The sequence below is a fragment of the Haliotis asinina genome, chromosome 16 (assembly GCF_037392515.1).
Source record: "Haliotis asinina isolate JCU_RB_2024 chromosome 16, JCU_Hal_asi_v2, whole genome shotgun sequence".
NCBI classification, from domain to species: domain Eukaryota; kingdom Metazoa; phylum Mollusca; class Gastropoda; order Lepetellida; family Haliotidae; genus Haliotis; species Haliotis asinina.
The window spans coordinates 43,751,553-43,767,503 of NC_090295.1; the positions used below are offsets into that span (position 1 = coordinate 43,751,553).

The following is a 15,951-nucleotide window of genomic DNA, read 5'->3' on the forward strand; positions in this document are numbered from 1 at the left end:
TGAACATCCGGCAATGACATGCGAAACCAAAAAGTTTGTTTTATAGCAAGTAATGTGTTACTTGATCTTACTGTTATAGAGAAAAACGGCCAGGTAAATTTGCTTCGTCTCCATTTTTTGGGAACCGGCAATAATCTCCCTCAATTACGACATTGGATAAATACTACACTACCGGAACGATGACTGGATTTCATATATTGAAAACGTGTGGTGTCTAGTTAAACATTGAAGAGATGTAAAATCATTCGTTCATCAAAATTTGCTGAAGTGACAGCCTTGATGACCAGTGGAGGATCACATTCCAAGGATCACATTTTGTGCCACTTCATATTAAATTCAGGTAAACAGTTGAAGACTAAAGGCAGTATCTGAAGGCATGATATCATACTTTGTTACTTCGGTGATCACCTTATGCAGGTACACAATGACAGATCATTTCTCAGTTTCTAATCCCCGTGAAATTCATTGACGTCCCTGAAACAGATGCCATTATTTCGGCATGTAACTATTTATTTGATATTCCCCATATATATGTTTAATCCGCATGCTAACATATCAATATGTGTGGTACATTGTGTGATATTTCATTGCATATGAAGAGTACTGTGTAATTACAAGACAGAATGTTGTCTCATGGAAGAGTAGTTTTATTTCCTGTTTCCTGTCAGTGACAAGCATCCACATGTGCTTCGGGGAAGACAATAAATCCGTATGTCCTCGGGGGCAGGATGACCGGTCCTCCAGACTGAGATCTAGGACGGAACACAGGGATCTTGTTGTTGACCATGTACAGAGACTGTACCCGGTTCAGAAGTACGTTCCTGTGCGGCAACACGAATGTCAATGGGTAAACGTTGTACTTAACATATTCGTAGATCCACTACACCTACGGTCAATAAAGTAAAGGTATGATTAAGTGCCCCAGTTAAACATGTGACCTGACTGACTGGATTGGATAAGTTCATCCCATTAGTAGCCTCTTTTTCTCAAGGGTAGTGATTCTTAGAATATCAGAATAAAGTGCTTATAGTCTGTTTTAAGCCATTATAAATGGTACTATCGAGTGGTAAATGAATCTGTCGCTTTTACTTACTTTGCTCTGGGGTCGCCAGCAACAGGGGAAAGCCAAAACAGTTCTATGCGACTGTTTAATGCGGTTGGAAATTTCACGGATGCAGCTTTGGTGTCAAGGTTCATTGCATAGACTGTGACACTTCCCGACGGATAGCCATACTTACTGAAGTCAGATTAATAAACGTGCCTTGAACAGTTTGCATATTCAGTGGTGTAACATAAATGATTTTTGTTAGTATGCGTATTAAGAAAACTTAATTCAGCTATTCAATTCAATTCGTAACAGTATATTATGAGATTTCTATATAATATAAGAATATAAGTCATATTACTTTTTGTTCTTGGTACAATGGGCATATATCCTGATGTTGGTGGAACCCTTTGTGTCAAATACGACGTTGCCAACCAATTGCTTGAACAGGAGAGTAAGCCAGTAGTCCTAGGAAAACAATGTTTTGAATTGTAGTTACATATTCTGACACAGCTAATCTCAAGCATATAACTGGGGTTCCATTGCACATTGCACAATTCCCACATCTCAAGGACGAATGAAAGTGGAACTACACTGCCAGGCAACAAAAGACTGTACACCATTTATGACACATGACGATAAGCACCTTCAGTTGATTGCTACAAGCCATGACCCACCCTCCACAACACAGATGTCCTTCCTGATTGCACACCTCCTTCTCAGTTCGAATCAAGGATGGAATGTTCTTGGTTGTTCAGCTTCAAACCATTATTTTCAGCCAGACTGCACTTCGAACGTGTTTGTCAAATCCAATGTTCACGTGTATACTTTCTTTTGCCCGTCTGCATATTATATGTGACACCTTTAAACAATGTTCATATCAGTTTTTCTACACAGTATTTGTACTAAATTGTATATGAGATCATCGTTGAGATACTTACCGTCTCAGGATAGTTGATGAAAGGTTCTATCAAGTTATGAAAAACCCAACCCGGACCAGAGAAGTCTTGACGGATAACTTTCTTGATGCCTGACTGAGCTGACAGACCCAGTTTGTCCAACCATCTGCCCAAGATGAATTCAGTCATATCTATGCAACGTGACACATCCTGACATACTTGAGGAATGCAATGTGTTCACTGTTTTACATCATCATATTATATTAAAAAGCACATTGTGAACAATGAGGAATAATGAACCAGTGGTATTAGAGATCTTACGTTCACAAATTATATTTATCTCTAACAAGGTGAAGTTATGAATACATACTGAAATGCTAGTCAACTCAATATGCTGAAACTTTACATTTTACCTATTTCAGGTGTGCTAATGTACCATACTCATACTCTCTATCATCTGAGTGAAATATCCTTAAGTTGTACATGTTGCTAACAATGTCAACAAATATCAACGTACAAAAATCCGTCCACAAATGTATTGGTCATATTCATCACGCCATGGTCAAAGAATGACCCCGTCTCCCCGAGCCAAAGGGGCGTCCCGACAGGAGCGTCTGACGTAGCGTTATGCGCAATGTCCAGTGTCACCTTCAGCCTGTCCATGAACACAGGGTCTGTGAAGTCTGCTAATCGGCCTTCCTTCCCATTACCAAAGTAGCTGTGACAGGAAAGTCCAGTTCAGAATGCATGAGATATATAACCACGTTTAGAGAGTGGTGTTCAAAATGGACTCTATTATATCGTCTTAACGTGATGTGCTAAAACCCGTCTTGAAAGCCGCGAGGATGAATATGATGGCAACAAACCAATAAACAAAACACAACTACAGATTCAACACAGCAGACATGTGAGGGCTGCGCCACCTGTGCTTCTTTATCCAATTTTAAACATTATTGCAGTAACATCATGTCAGATTTATGTATAATGAATCACTGGCACATGTTGAAATATTAATATGAATGCGCATATGGTGTTGAAGGCAATATACCATCATTGATGAAGAGACTCGTGGCTTTGACCCACGATCAGCAGATCCTGACAAGCTATATTGCCTTGTGCATTCACACACTCTGTCGTTAGGGCGGTCAGTGGTGGAAGATTAAGTGAATCTACTGAGGATACATTTTCCTGCTGGAACTCTCCTACCCAATATATTAATGACATAATTTCGGACGTCCCTTCATGTGTTATTAATAAGAGGTTATGGCCATTGTCCATGAGTTGAACGTTTACATGAAGACGCGATCTGATGCTTGTGCCACGGGTAAAGGAAACATTCAATATAAATATTTGAGTATATGATTTTAGCTCACTGGTGGAATGTAATGGCGTCCACGGACCGAGCTCCTCCAGATGTCAAGAAGCTGTGGAACATGAAAACTGCATAGTAACACAGTATTTGTTTTGGTCTGGATCAGACTGAAAAGAATGTCTTCAACCGAACATGTACAGAAATAAATACAATGATTGTTTAATGAATTAAAGTCGACTCCAATGTATAGCACGTCCGTTGATGGCAATACGCAACACATGTAATCAAGAAGGATTCTTTTGTCGATGATAATGAAAACATCCTCTTTCAAGAATGTTAATGCATTCCTGTATATAGCTCTTTTATTGGTGATAATATAAAATACAGGAGCATTTTGTGAATAATAATGAAAAACATACTCTTTCATGAATGAGATCCCCCTCTCGATGTAGAATATATCCGGTCCAAGGATCAATGTGTCCTTAAAGTATGGCCGTTTCCGTAGAACGTCGTGAAAAGTCAGGAAGTCCCTTCCTAGCTGCGAGCCGGAAATGCTTGTATTGTAATGATCAGGAATACCGAGGGGTTCTGCAGAAAAACATAGCCATGTGCACGCTGACAGTAAACGGTTAATAGCACGTTAGTGTATCTTACAGTTTGACTTCAGCCAACAGGATAGGTTGTGTTTTTGGCAAAGAAGGTGTGTGGTGGTAGAGATCACCTTGCACTTTAAGGTTTTTCCATAATAAGGTATCTGAGATCATATTGGTCATTGGTCTTATTTCGAGTCAGTAAATGCTTCTTTAGTTCTGCAAAGGTCATGGACATATTTTTGTAGTTTTGGTTTACAAAAGTGCCGCAGGTTCCCAAACAACACTTTACACATTGTTTTTCTCGTCGTTTTATATGCTGCGAAAACCCTCATACCATTTCCCAATTCAAAGCCGTAGATGTCATATCCTTTCTGAGTCGTGTAGTCGAGTAGTTGGTCTGCATTGCTCGGGTCCCAGCGTCCATCCTTCCTCTGCAGCACGCTCAGGCCAAAGATGAGGTCCCAGCCTACCTCCTTGGTGAAATTGTTAATTTCGTCCCAAACGTGAGCTGCAGTGTGAACAGATACATTTATGTGCATTGCGAGTAAGTGAGTGAGTGAAAATTTAAAGTGACATCGAAAGTATTTCAGCCGTATCGTGACTAAGAAAGTTATACACAAAAATAAATGAATGAAAAGAAAGTAAGCAAGAATACTTCCCTGTCTATATAGAACAGTACAAAACGAGAATATCACAGAATTACATTTAAAACTAGTAATTAAATATAAAATGCATTGTAAAAAACAATATGAAATCGCCAACAACGGAAAGTAGATCACCATATTAGGGACTAGTGCATTACGAACTAAGACGAACAGTTATTTGATAATGGCATTTTGAGCATTCCAGTATATTCGTCGGTTATATTCGTCGTATATTCGTCGTATATTCGTCGTATATTCGTCGGTTATATTCGTCGTATATTCGTCGTATATTCGTCGTATATTCGTCGGTTATGCTTCTTTCAACTGCGCATTGATTCTGTATTTCAGATTGCATGATTCAGATTGAATGATAATTATCACCTCCAAATACTAACACGGGTCAGTATTTATTTAACACTATGCAATTGTTTACAATATCACCTGTGAGTACACTGTCGGATATACTTGGTGTCTTCCAGCTTTGGTTGAACCTTACACCATCCGCATCCGTGCCCCCAATACGGAGTGTGCATGGAGAAAACGCTCGAGCAAGTGTCTTTAATTGTGGTGACCTGAAAATACATTTTCTGGAAGGTCACCAACATATCATGTTACAATGCTACCGATGCATAAAAGCGACAAACTGTAATAGTCTCCAACGTCATGACGTCATGTGCAACTGCTGCAACTACATTGATCATCTTCATCATTTAGCATTCCAACAATATCAGTGAGTGAGTGAGTGAGTTTAGTTTTACGACGCTTTTAGCAATATCATGGCAGGGGGCACCAGAAATGGGCTTCACACATTGATCTCTTGTGGGGAATCGAACCCGGGTCCGGTGTGACGAGCAAACGCTTTAACCCCTAGGCTACTATCCACCCTCAGTGACTCGATAACGCCGATTTGAATTGTAGTTCATATACGTATACCTAGCAACAACAGACAGAGAGTCAAGACATGAAAGAGAGAAAGAAACATTGTCAGCAGCAGTATCACCAAGTCGAAAACAGGCAAAACCGCAGCGGTGTATTAAAACACAGCATGGGAAATGTTTCACCAAATGTCAATAGCAGTTAGTGTTACCGACCAATTCGGTCATTAGAGTCGACCCATCTCACGCCAGCATGCCATGCTCTGTCAAGGGAAGGATCTTGTAAAACATCCATTCACCGCAATACGGCAACGTTATGCTATCTGAAATGTACAACATTGTCCTGCGGAAACGTGATGTGTCTTCTGTGCATTTGCGCAGTGGGAAAAAACAAGATCTTGAACGGTGTTGTCCTGTAACGGCATCAGCAATGAGGGTGTGTTTTCTGTCATTCCACTTCTATCATTACACGTCCACTCCAGAGCTCACTCCACGCTATTGTCGCTTAAACCTTTCTTTGCCATCTAACGCATGACCATTTGAGCTATCATGTGATGAAACCTGCAGCCATCTATGGACCACGTACTGTCATTCCACTCCAGAGCTCATGACGTTGCATAACCCTATTGTTGCTTAAACCTTAAAGTTTCTTTGGGATCTAACGCATGACCATCGCTATCATGTGGTGAAACCTGCAGCCATCTATGAACAGCGTACTATCCCAGTCTTGTCTTCTGAACCATTGCTGGTGACGGCAGCACGAACATAAACTGATTGTATCTGTGGAAATCGAGACCGGATGTTGTGCTCCATCAAACGAGTCGGGCACCAGGTGCTGTCCCAGCTGTTGTAGTCACAGGTCATGGGAATCTGATGACGACCCAATCACTGTTGGCAGTACTCAATCAAGAGGTACTCATCTTGTTCCTAACAAACACACACAACGACCGAACTGTGCTTATAGCAGTCTGATGCATGGGATCGCGACCTTAAAGTCAGTCAGTTATCTTCATAACACCTGTTTCACTGTCGGTATCAATGCAGTTTAAGGACATTATGAATAATCATTAGATGCCTTTTCCCAGTGTATGCTAAAAACGTCTTACCTAAAATCAACACCAGTTTTTTGGAATCCATTGCGAATCAGGATGGCATCAAATGTGACGCCAACAAACCTGTCGTCTATTGTTTGTAACACCGAATCGGTGTTGATGTCTACAGACACAGACGACTTTCCACAGACAACAGACAAGGTGCAGAGTGTCCCCAATAGTAAAATGTCTGCGGCAACCATTGTTTGTTTGGAACAAGAGATAAGGCAAACCCGAACGCCGTGTTGCCCTACATCTCGATAACCAGAGTGAGAACTAACATTCCGAACAGTTCTGTCTTATCTGCTTCAGACATCATTTATAAAATGTTCCAAAACAACTCTTTCAGTTTGTAGTTTCATTCTCTCTATAACACCATACGTTCTGAATCAGCAAAATGCCGATCTTTCATTCTTTGCCAACAAAATTAACATCACTTACTTCTACCAATGAACTATTGACAACCAAAAATGTCCTGTGACACTAAGACATATATCAAGTAGTTGTTTTGTACCCCCAACACAGATACTTGAATACCTCTGTAACATACCTCTGTAACATGTAACCAGGTTTACAGGAAATGGTCGCAACACTACCAACTATTTGTTGAACGCCATTGAAAGACCATGATGGGAACAGTTGACATCTGCGTAAGTGTGGCCACTGAAGTAATTATAAATAAACATGATAAACAAGGAAACGTGCAAGATAAACAACTAAGATGACGCTCAGGTAATCGGTTCTAAACTTTTGATCGCCTTTTGATCCTAAGTAGTGGGACCAGATTCAGCAGAATCCACATTAAATACATCGTCAGATATTCGTTCACTATACTACTTTCATTCGCACTCTGATTTTAACCTTGGACAGTTGGACATCATTCTCCAGGACTAGTCATCCAAGCACCCGATGCCATATGAACATAGTGTTGATGGTAGCGCGGTATCTTTGAAAATATAATCAAAGTATTACCATGAATATGCTGCTCTTTACAATATTTTCCAAGCGAGGTGGGAGTATATATGGGTGTCCAATATAGCGTCGATAGTAGTGCGGTGTCTTTGAAAGGCGGAATCTGTTCATAATCAAAATATTATCATGAATTAATTGGTGATACAATATACACCAACTCAGGTGTGTGTGTGTGTGTGTGTGTGTGTGTGTGTGTGTGTGTGTGTGTGTGTGTGGCTGTGGCTGTGGCTGTGTAAAATGTGCATTCAGAACAGTACATTGGCAGACAACGTTAATTTCACTTTCATTATGTCATGCTCATATTTCAAGTTTGAGAACTAAGTGCAGAAAGACAAAAAATAAAACTTATTTGTAATGACATTGTTTTATATCGTGGGGCTACACATTACAACACAGTCAGTCCTGTGAGCAGACGTCCACGCCAGCATCAGGGAACACAACGAAGCCGAAGGTTGTGGCTGGAATCTGTAGGCTCCCACCATATGCTCGTTCAGGAGGCATTTCGGGGATGGTGTAGTTGATATAGTCCAGCCGTTTGCCATTTAGTGTCACATTCCTGGAATTACAACATCAGGGCCATTATTTGTAGCCAGAAGAATTCTTAACTTCGATCGTAGCTAATGTCTTAAGAATGGCCTGAAGACGTCAGCTGGGGCTACGAACGGTCGAGAATAACGGTCCAGGGTCGTAACATTTATCTTATCTCTCTGGCAGTATGAGACAACACCACAGTCGGCAACAAGAAGCCATGACTTACTCCCTCTGTATAAGTAATACCATGACATCTCTTGAGAGCGTGTAGCTTGAAACAATCTGGATATCAGAGCCCTTATTACCGAAACGTTCGTAGCCCTAAGAATTCTTAACTTTGACCGTAGCCAGTGTGTTAAGAATGGGCTTAAGAAGTTCGTAGGGCTAGGAACGTTTCGAGAATGGCTAGCCAGTGACAGATACAGCTTTTTGGAGGGGCGCTCATCCCCCCCCCACCCCATCCCCCCCCCCCCCCCGCCCCCTTTTTAACAGAGTTTGAGCTCATATACTAAAATTTCTTGCCCAAAACATGGGTACGGGGGATTTCGCCTGAGGGTGAAAACACTGGCTGTTCAAATGTTCACCGAATTCTGTAGCTTGTTTTTGCGATATCTTAATTTCACCTGTCAACTAAATAATCAGTGAAAGTGATCACGTGACAGTGAATGAATGAGGTGAGACAACAGTCAGCATGTGTCATGTGTTGATGATACATTATACTTACCTAGAAGTTAGGTCTTGGAACTCTGGGCTGAACCAGAAGACATCCATATTGGTCCTGAATTGTGGGAAGGTGACGGCGGTGGTGTAATTGTTGACGTTGACGATATAGATTACAACGGTGCCAGGTTTATAGTTGTACAGACTGTAGCAATATATTAAATACATTGTGAGTCAAGAGGCATCAGTCACACCTCAAAACAATCAGTTCCTCATGTCTATACCGACAGTTCACCATATCACATATGCTGAATGATAATGCACATATTCATTCTGCAGACGTTCGTGACTAAGCCTAACATGCTGATAATCAACGTGTCTGCCTCCCATCACTAATGTGTAAATATGGACTACTCATGAAAGAAGTGAGCAACAATGGCAACATCTTTATTGAGTTATTTTTAGTTGTACGTTCAAAATGGTAAAGAGAATCCATTCCATATTCCTATCGAAAAAACGACTCGGAAATATTCTAGCTGCTTGGGAAGAAACAGTGTAGCGCGAAAAAATAAATACGTATTTTCGTAAAATAAGTATGACACGTTGATAATCAACGTAACTTTTCTCTATCCTTGATTTGTTTTATTAACGATTCCGACTGGTCAAATTATGAACAAGGCCTGTTTGATGAGTACATATTCCAACATGTACCTTTCCTGTCTGGCACAGTGGGCATATACTCTGAAACTGTTGGTTGAGTTGGTCTGTACAGATAACACCTTGTAGCCAATCAGTCTCTTGTAGAGCAAAGTCAGCCAGTAGTCCTAGAAAGTGACACATTTAAACTAATGTGAAATATGTGTCGCACATATACTTCAAACAATCAACAAATACAAGAACACAAGATAATTCAAGCATTTCTTTCATATTTCTAGTTTTCATTTAATTTACCATCATTGAATTACACTGTGAAAGACAACCTGAGAATATATGAAGGAACTCTGCCTTGAAACGATGTTCCTGTATTTGCTTTCGTTAGCATTTAACGCTAACTTTGCTATGTCTATAATTCCTGTTGTAGTGTCCAGGTTCGAGTGGGTGAATATAGTTTTACGCCGTAGTCAGCACTATTCCATCCAGCAAGGGCACGTTAGAGAATAGCTCCTATGTGATCAAGCACTGACAAATTAAGTCAATACGTCTGTGATCAAGCACTGACAAATGAAGTCAATACGTCTGTGATCAAGCACTGACAAATGAAGTCAATACGTCACTGCTCGTAGCACATTAAACATGATGAGAGTGGGTTCAGACCAGCGCTGCCTTGAACGGTATTACATTAAATCAAAGCTTCAGACGAGGACAGTGTAATGGCAATTACATTTTGGCACAACATCTTCGACCAGTCACACATGTACACATACAGGGGATATAGTCTATTAAATATACAAATAACCAAGTATTGAACTTAGTGTCTAAATAGTGTGGAAATAAGAAGTCAGGTGAATACGTGAGAAAATGCATTTCCATAACAAGATAATTCTGTTTTGTTGATCACATGCACAATGCTTATCATTTTCATCACTACACTCAACAAAAACATCTGCGAGATGGAACAGTGATTGGTTCACAAGACAATGCGCTTGAAGGTTTAGAAGGGAACATTTTGTACGAATATTGTTTATATAAAGCTGACGAGATAGAGGGTATTCGTACATACTGGATACGGATCAAAGGTGTTCATCTCAACGAGTGAATAATTTCCTCCATAGAACGATTGTCTTAACACCCCTTTAAGTCCCATCCGTGCAGCAATCCCGAGTTTGTCTAACCATCTGAAATATTAACAACAACAAAACAACAGATTTGATGGTGTAGATATAAACCAGTCATGTCTCCTTCTCGAAGGAAGTTAATCATACCCAGGGGACGTTTTTGGTTTAATCACAACTTACCGTTATCAACAAACTAGCATTGTTCGTAAAGTTCAAGTTTGTTAATGCAGGCACTATGTGCATCAAACCTCGCTGAAGCAAGAACTAACGCATGGAGATTTATATTGACATAGTTAGATTCGCATATAATCATTATTGTCTCGAGTAATGCTGATCATTCGGGATGCTGATCATTCAAAGGCCGCTTGATGCTTGAATATTGCTGAGTGGCGTTAAACAAGGTTCTATAACACATTGCACAGAATGTCACGGAACAGTCAAGCGCTTTAGAAAACTAGAACACTGGCATGTACTTGTGTATACACTTGCTTGTATATAGTGACTCCGGAAGTTCTTTTTAGGCGCCTTGAGCATGTCACGGACATGGATATACGCACTGTATAAATAGTCTGTTACTTTTATTATTATTAATAGCGAATGTCGAGACTACAGATTCCATCAGCAATGTTGTGTCACCTGTTATTACAATTGGTCAAGTGTGCAACCCCCAATTGCGTACATCGATGCTCATACTGTTGACCATTGGATTGACCTTTCCAGACTCGATTATTTACAGAAAGCCGTCTTTGCTGCGTTTTGTGTAAAACTAGACTTACTCACTCCAATGTGCAACCAACCGAGGCGGTGTCTAACCTACATTTGCCATCCGTTTGTCACAAACAAGACCAGTGTGCATGGATAACATTCTTGATGTGGCATTCTTTAATCCTTCCCTGACTTCACTAACTACACAAATTCTGTCATCATTTCATTTTCCTAGTCAAGACTCGGTTATTTACTTTCCGTCCGTCTGTAGCTTAAATATTGACTTTCTGACAAAACAACATTCATTCAACAGGCATTGTGTAAGACACACCAAAAGAAACTGACTTTGTGTTTACTGACATTGCACTAACATACTCACAAAAAGCCGGCCACATATCTGTCAGACAATCCAGGGGCTCCACCTCCGGAGAAGGACGATGTCTCACCGAGCCACAAAGGGGTGTTGGGGTCTGCGGGGGTGGTGATGTTGCGTACAGTGTTAATAGAAATTATTAGACGGTCCATCACTTCCGGGTCAATGAAGGTGCCCAAACTGGCAATTCCTTCGAAGCCGTAGTACCTGCAAGTAATTAATCCAACATCCAAGATCTGAAATGCAGTCTACCTGCGTGTATAAGAAAACAACAAGAGCCAAAAGTTGTTATGAGGACGGGCATTAAACCGCCAGTTTTTTCGTCAAAGGGTAAACACTCCACCTAGACTATATGGGAGACTTAGCCGAAATAATGTATTTATGCTGCGCTCCATTATTGATTGAAGACCTCTAGGCTATCAGAAACCGCATATCTGAACAGTGAGTGAGTGAGTGAGTTTAGTTTTACGACGCTTTTAGCAATATTCCAGCAATATCTTGGCGGGGGACACCAGAAAATGGGCTTCACATATGTGGGGAATCGAACCCGGGTCTTCGGCGTGACGAGCGAACGCTGTAACCATTAGGCTACCCCACCGCCTTTTATTCGAACAGACAAATAATATTGCATACTCACTGGTGGAAGGTTATCCTGTCCAGCGGTTTTCTTCCCTCCCCTTCAAAGAAACTGTAGAACATAAAATACGAGTCGCTGTATAATGTCCGAACGGGAACGTCAACATTTTAATCTCGTAATGCCCAGGTTTAAATACTGGTTCATCCCTTCCAAGAACGTCGGATACTACGTCAATAAATACTGGATTGTGATTGGTTGATTTAAGTCATACAGAGGCATATAATCACGTTACATACACAGTACGTATTTGTTTAAAATCTTGATAACGCTGTAAAGAAACATACTTGGTGTGTAACGGTGTATAACTGTATATATCAAGGATTTATGTAACAGCTCTATCTTTGATTTATAACCAAACGCCAAGCTTGAGGTTTAGATAAAAAAAACTATAGCAATTACTATTTCCTCATATACCTCTGATTTTCCAACACATTTCTGACTCTCAATACGGAGATGATAGCAATACCTGTCATCAATGCTATGTCGTTTGCCAAATGACAATTACACTATTCTGCAGAACTTCTGTTTGTACGTTTTCACTCACTTTTTAAGAAATGTTAATTTATGCCCAAATACGGCTGTTACGTCGGGTCCAATCACCATCGTAGAATTAAATCCAGGAGTAGACTTGAGGATGTCCCTCAGATGGACAAAATCTCGCCCAAGCTGTGCTCCAGATACTGAGTTGTTGAAAGGTTGGGGGAAACATGCTGGTTCTATAGGACAACAACATTAGAGTACAGAACATAGGGTGTGACATTTTCATACATATGTATCTATTCATAAAGAACTCCACAGCTGACATTGATGTGTGCATGATTTACAAAGGACAGTGTGCTTTGGTTAGTAGCCTTGATGAAAACTTAACGAAGAGGGAATCGTGTACTCTATGGGGCTACAAACCTGACAACGATGGGTTACACAAACATCACTCAATCATCCCCCTTTATATCGATCCACCTGTCATGAGATGGTTGACATCGGCTTCGAACTCGCCAGACACGTACATCAGGAAGGTCAACGTGAAGGGTACGACTGTCATTAGTAACCACATAAGAAAATGGGAAATGACGATTTGTAAGAGACGGCACAACACATGTCCACCCTGCACAGATAAGAGCTGCACACAGGCGGTTTCTACCCGTCTGGCCAGTAACTCGTGGTCCAGTAGCCTTATGTACTTTTGCAGAAGTGTGAGTCGCTGTTTCACCTCGATTGGTTACGCGTGGTTTCGAATCAGTAAGTCCCGTACTCTTGCATATGGCATAAGACACCCTGAACATGACTGATCACCGACATAATAGCTTTCATAGAACCAGTTCAACATCTTAATACAACACACACGAGAACATTAAAGGACGTATTTGCCACTGTGATTTCGACCATTTCGTATAGTTGGAATATTGCTGGGTGCGGCATTACTCAACAAACAATCTTTGGCATTGTGCGCTGACTGCTAGGGAAACAAACAACCCTGCACGCTGTACAGATGATGTATCTCCAGTGCACAAACAAATCAAGTTCCAACTGCAGAAGGAGTGACTGACATAATAATATTCAGCAGACATACACTGACCTTCGTCGGAAGTTTTAAACCTGACATGTAGAAATGTAGGCCATCTAGACATTTATTTGGCTACTGGGTGAGTATCGCACTCGCAGTCGGATGTTTTAATGGAGAGTATTTACAGATATAAACATTTTTGCAAAGATGGTTCCCGTCAATAATTGTCATTGTTCTTTGGTATCATGATTCCATCCTTTATTTCCAACAGAACACTATATCATCAAATGGACCATAGAACAGTTGATTCTAAGAAACGCTTAAACCGATCCACAAAGCGTTCATGGCACTCCACCATTTGTGGTCCAGTTGGTGTTACCCTAGAGTAACAATATCTGCACAGTGTCAGAACATGCTGCAAATAGATGTGGTCATGTTGCAAAAAGGAACGGATCTATGAAATAAGAGTTCATCGCAATACAGCATTATCAGGCTTTTAGTTATACACACATATATACCCTCCAGGAAGACGGACGGATAATGTGGCATACAAAGGCGACTGGTACAATTATAGGATATTATTCAATGAACTATTGATATGTACAATACCATTTCCGAGTTCAAATCCGGGTATGGTGTAGTTCCTGGTATTGGTGTAGTTAATGAGTTCCATGGCGTTTGTGGGGTCCCACTGTCCATCCTTTCTCTTCAGTACGTTGAGACCAAACACAAGGTCCCATCCCACAGTCTTCAGAAAGTAATTCAGATCGTCCCACATAGCACCTGGTTGAGGAAAAATCGAAATGTATACTTCACAGCAAAACAGCAAGAATATTCATTCAAACAGGTTGTTAGCACAACTATGACGATATCCATGTATTTTCCATGTCTGATTCCTGTGTCATCATTGAGGTTGTTTTATTATCATCACAATTAGTGACGCCTTCTTTTAAACCTTCGTGAGATGAAATTACGTTTCACAGCAAATTAAGCTGTGAATCTTTTAATACGTAAAGCACTTTAGATCCGCATTCCTCGAAATGTAAATATAATGACGAGTGTGAATACTAGGTAAACCAAACGGTTGACAGTAATAAACCAGTTTAACATCATCAGTTACAGTTTTCATGACAACTCCCGAGACACAGAAACATACCAGTATATGTGGAGTTTGCACTTCCACCCCCACTACCCGTTGGGTCAAAAGTCATGAAGTCGCCAGGCGTACCCCCAATCCTCAGGTAGCATGGAGACATTCCTTTCGCCAGCGTCTGGACCTTGTGTGAGCTAGTTTTAAATATTTAGAAAAGTTTTAAAATATTCAGAAACTGGAAACAGTTGCTTTGTATTTTAAAATGTAAGATACGTATGCACGATATTTAAGCAATATATCATTTGCCTGAAGCAATAAGATTTATTTAACTGTATTATGTTCGCCCACTCACCTGAAATCAAATCCAAACCAATTAGCTGATATTGGCAGCATTGATGAATCAAATGTGATTCCAACAAAATGGTCATCTATCAATCCTATTTCTCTGTCTGTGGCAACATTGACTGAAACGGATTGACTGCGTGCACATGGAACGTACAAGGAACAGAGAATAACGAGCACACGTCTCACATTCATAGTGTCAGCAGTAAAGTAAATCGGATAAAGACATATTTCTTTAATCTGAAACAGCCATTTGGAGACCGGTGCATACTGGTGATAAGCCAGAAGCGATAAGGAAATAGTGAGCATTCTTGATGATGGAAATTTTCAGGTAACGTCTAAGGTGTCCATCGAAGTTCATTCATATAGACTACAGCTAAATACAACGGCGTTGTTACGATTCCACAATTTTAGCAAGTTCTGTTCGTATCCGACACAATATGGTGATACTACCGTTTATGTAAAAATGTTTAATCTGTTCTGAGGAGAAATGGTGGTCAACAGTAGAAAAATGATTTTGACGCACGCTTGTTACTGCTTGTACTTTTCAACTGCATTTATTATATGATATTTTCATTTAGGACCCGAGACGTCATTCTCAAGTCGAGGTATCTTTACATCAGATACCGTGCGTGGTGGGACTGAGTGCGGCATGTATGGAAATCATATTTGGTATACTTAATGTTTAACTATTTACATGTGGGTTCAAATCCCGGATGAAACTCCACTCAACAAAAGTACTAGCGTTTATATTCTACTGAGAAAATGTACTGATACATATAATATGTATTACAGGTAAGCGTTGGTAAATGGGACAAATACCTCCACAGTACTTATGTTCAGTTACCAGTATGCATGCACTTTTGAACAGTATGTACATTACAATTATTAATGCAGAAT

At 40.4% G+C, this 15,951-nt stretch overlaps 2 protein-coding genes across 2 annotated transcripts; both read right to left on the reverse strand.

Moving 5' to 3' along the window:
• Positions 1-624: 624 nt before the first annotated feature.
• On the reverse strand, positions 625-6,715 carry LOC137268486 (heparanase-like). Its single transcript, XM_067803052.1, has 10 exons — positions 6,475-6,715; positions 4,935-5,065; positions 4,184-4,357; positions 3,676-3,844; positions 3,318-3,368; positions 2,462-2,662; positions 1,987-2,110; positions 1,407-1,513; positions 1,094-1,237; positions 625-821 (listed from the first exon to the last, which is right to left on the reverse strand). Exons 1-10 carry the CDS (start codon positions 6,660-6,662, stop codon positions 665-667), a joined length of 1,446 nt encoding a protein of 481 aa, XP_067659153.1. The 5' UTR covers positions 6,663-6,715; the 3' UTR covers positions 625-664.
• A 1,064-nt stretch (positions 6,716-7,779) lies between these two features.
• On the reverse strand, positions 7,780-15,257 carry LOC137268267 (heparanase-like). The gene is made up of 10 exons (XM_067802810.1): positions 15,062-15,257; positions 14,773-14,903; positions 14,226-14,399; positions 12,657-12,828; positions 12,113-12,163; positions 11,482-11,682; positions 10,343-10,457; positions 9,334-9,446; positions 8,687-8,827; positions 7,780-7,987 (listed from the first exon to the last, which is right to left on the reverse strand). Exons 1-10 carry the CDS (start codon positions 15,244-15,246, stop codon positions 7,828-7,830), a joined length of 1,443 nt encoding a protein of 480 aa, XP_067658911.1. The 5' UTR covers positions 15,247-15,257; the 3' UTR covers positions 7,780-7,827.
• Positions 15,258-15,951: the final 694 nt, after the last annotated feature.

Bases quoted from the DNA above. Each gene is read 5' to 3' on its own strand.
- LOC137268486 (XM_067803052.1), bottom strand. From the start codon at position 6,662: ATGGTTGCCGCAGACATTTTACTATTGGGGACACTCTGCACCTTGTCT. The intron at 5,066-6,474 runs GTAAGACGTTTT...ATGTATTTTCAG, and splicing joins AAAACTGGTGTTGATTTTAG to GTCACCACAATTAAAGACAC. The intron at 2,663-3,317 runs GTGAGCTAAAAT...TTCCTGTCACAG, and splicing joins GACGCCATTACATTCCACCA to CTACTTTGGTAATGGGAAGG.
- LOC137268267 (XM_067802810.1), bottom strand. From the start codon at position 15,246: ATGAATGTGAGACGTGTGCTCGTTATTCTCTGTTCCTTGTACGTTCCA. The intron at 12,164-12,656 runs GTGAGTGAAAAC...TATGTTCTACAG, and splicing joins AAATTAACATTTCTTAAAAA to TTTCTTTGAAGGGGAGGGAA. The intron at 11,683-12,112 runs GTGAGTATGCAA...AATTACTTGCAG, and splicing joins GACAGGATAACCTTCCACCA to GTACTACGGCTTCGAAGGAA.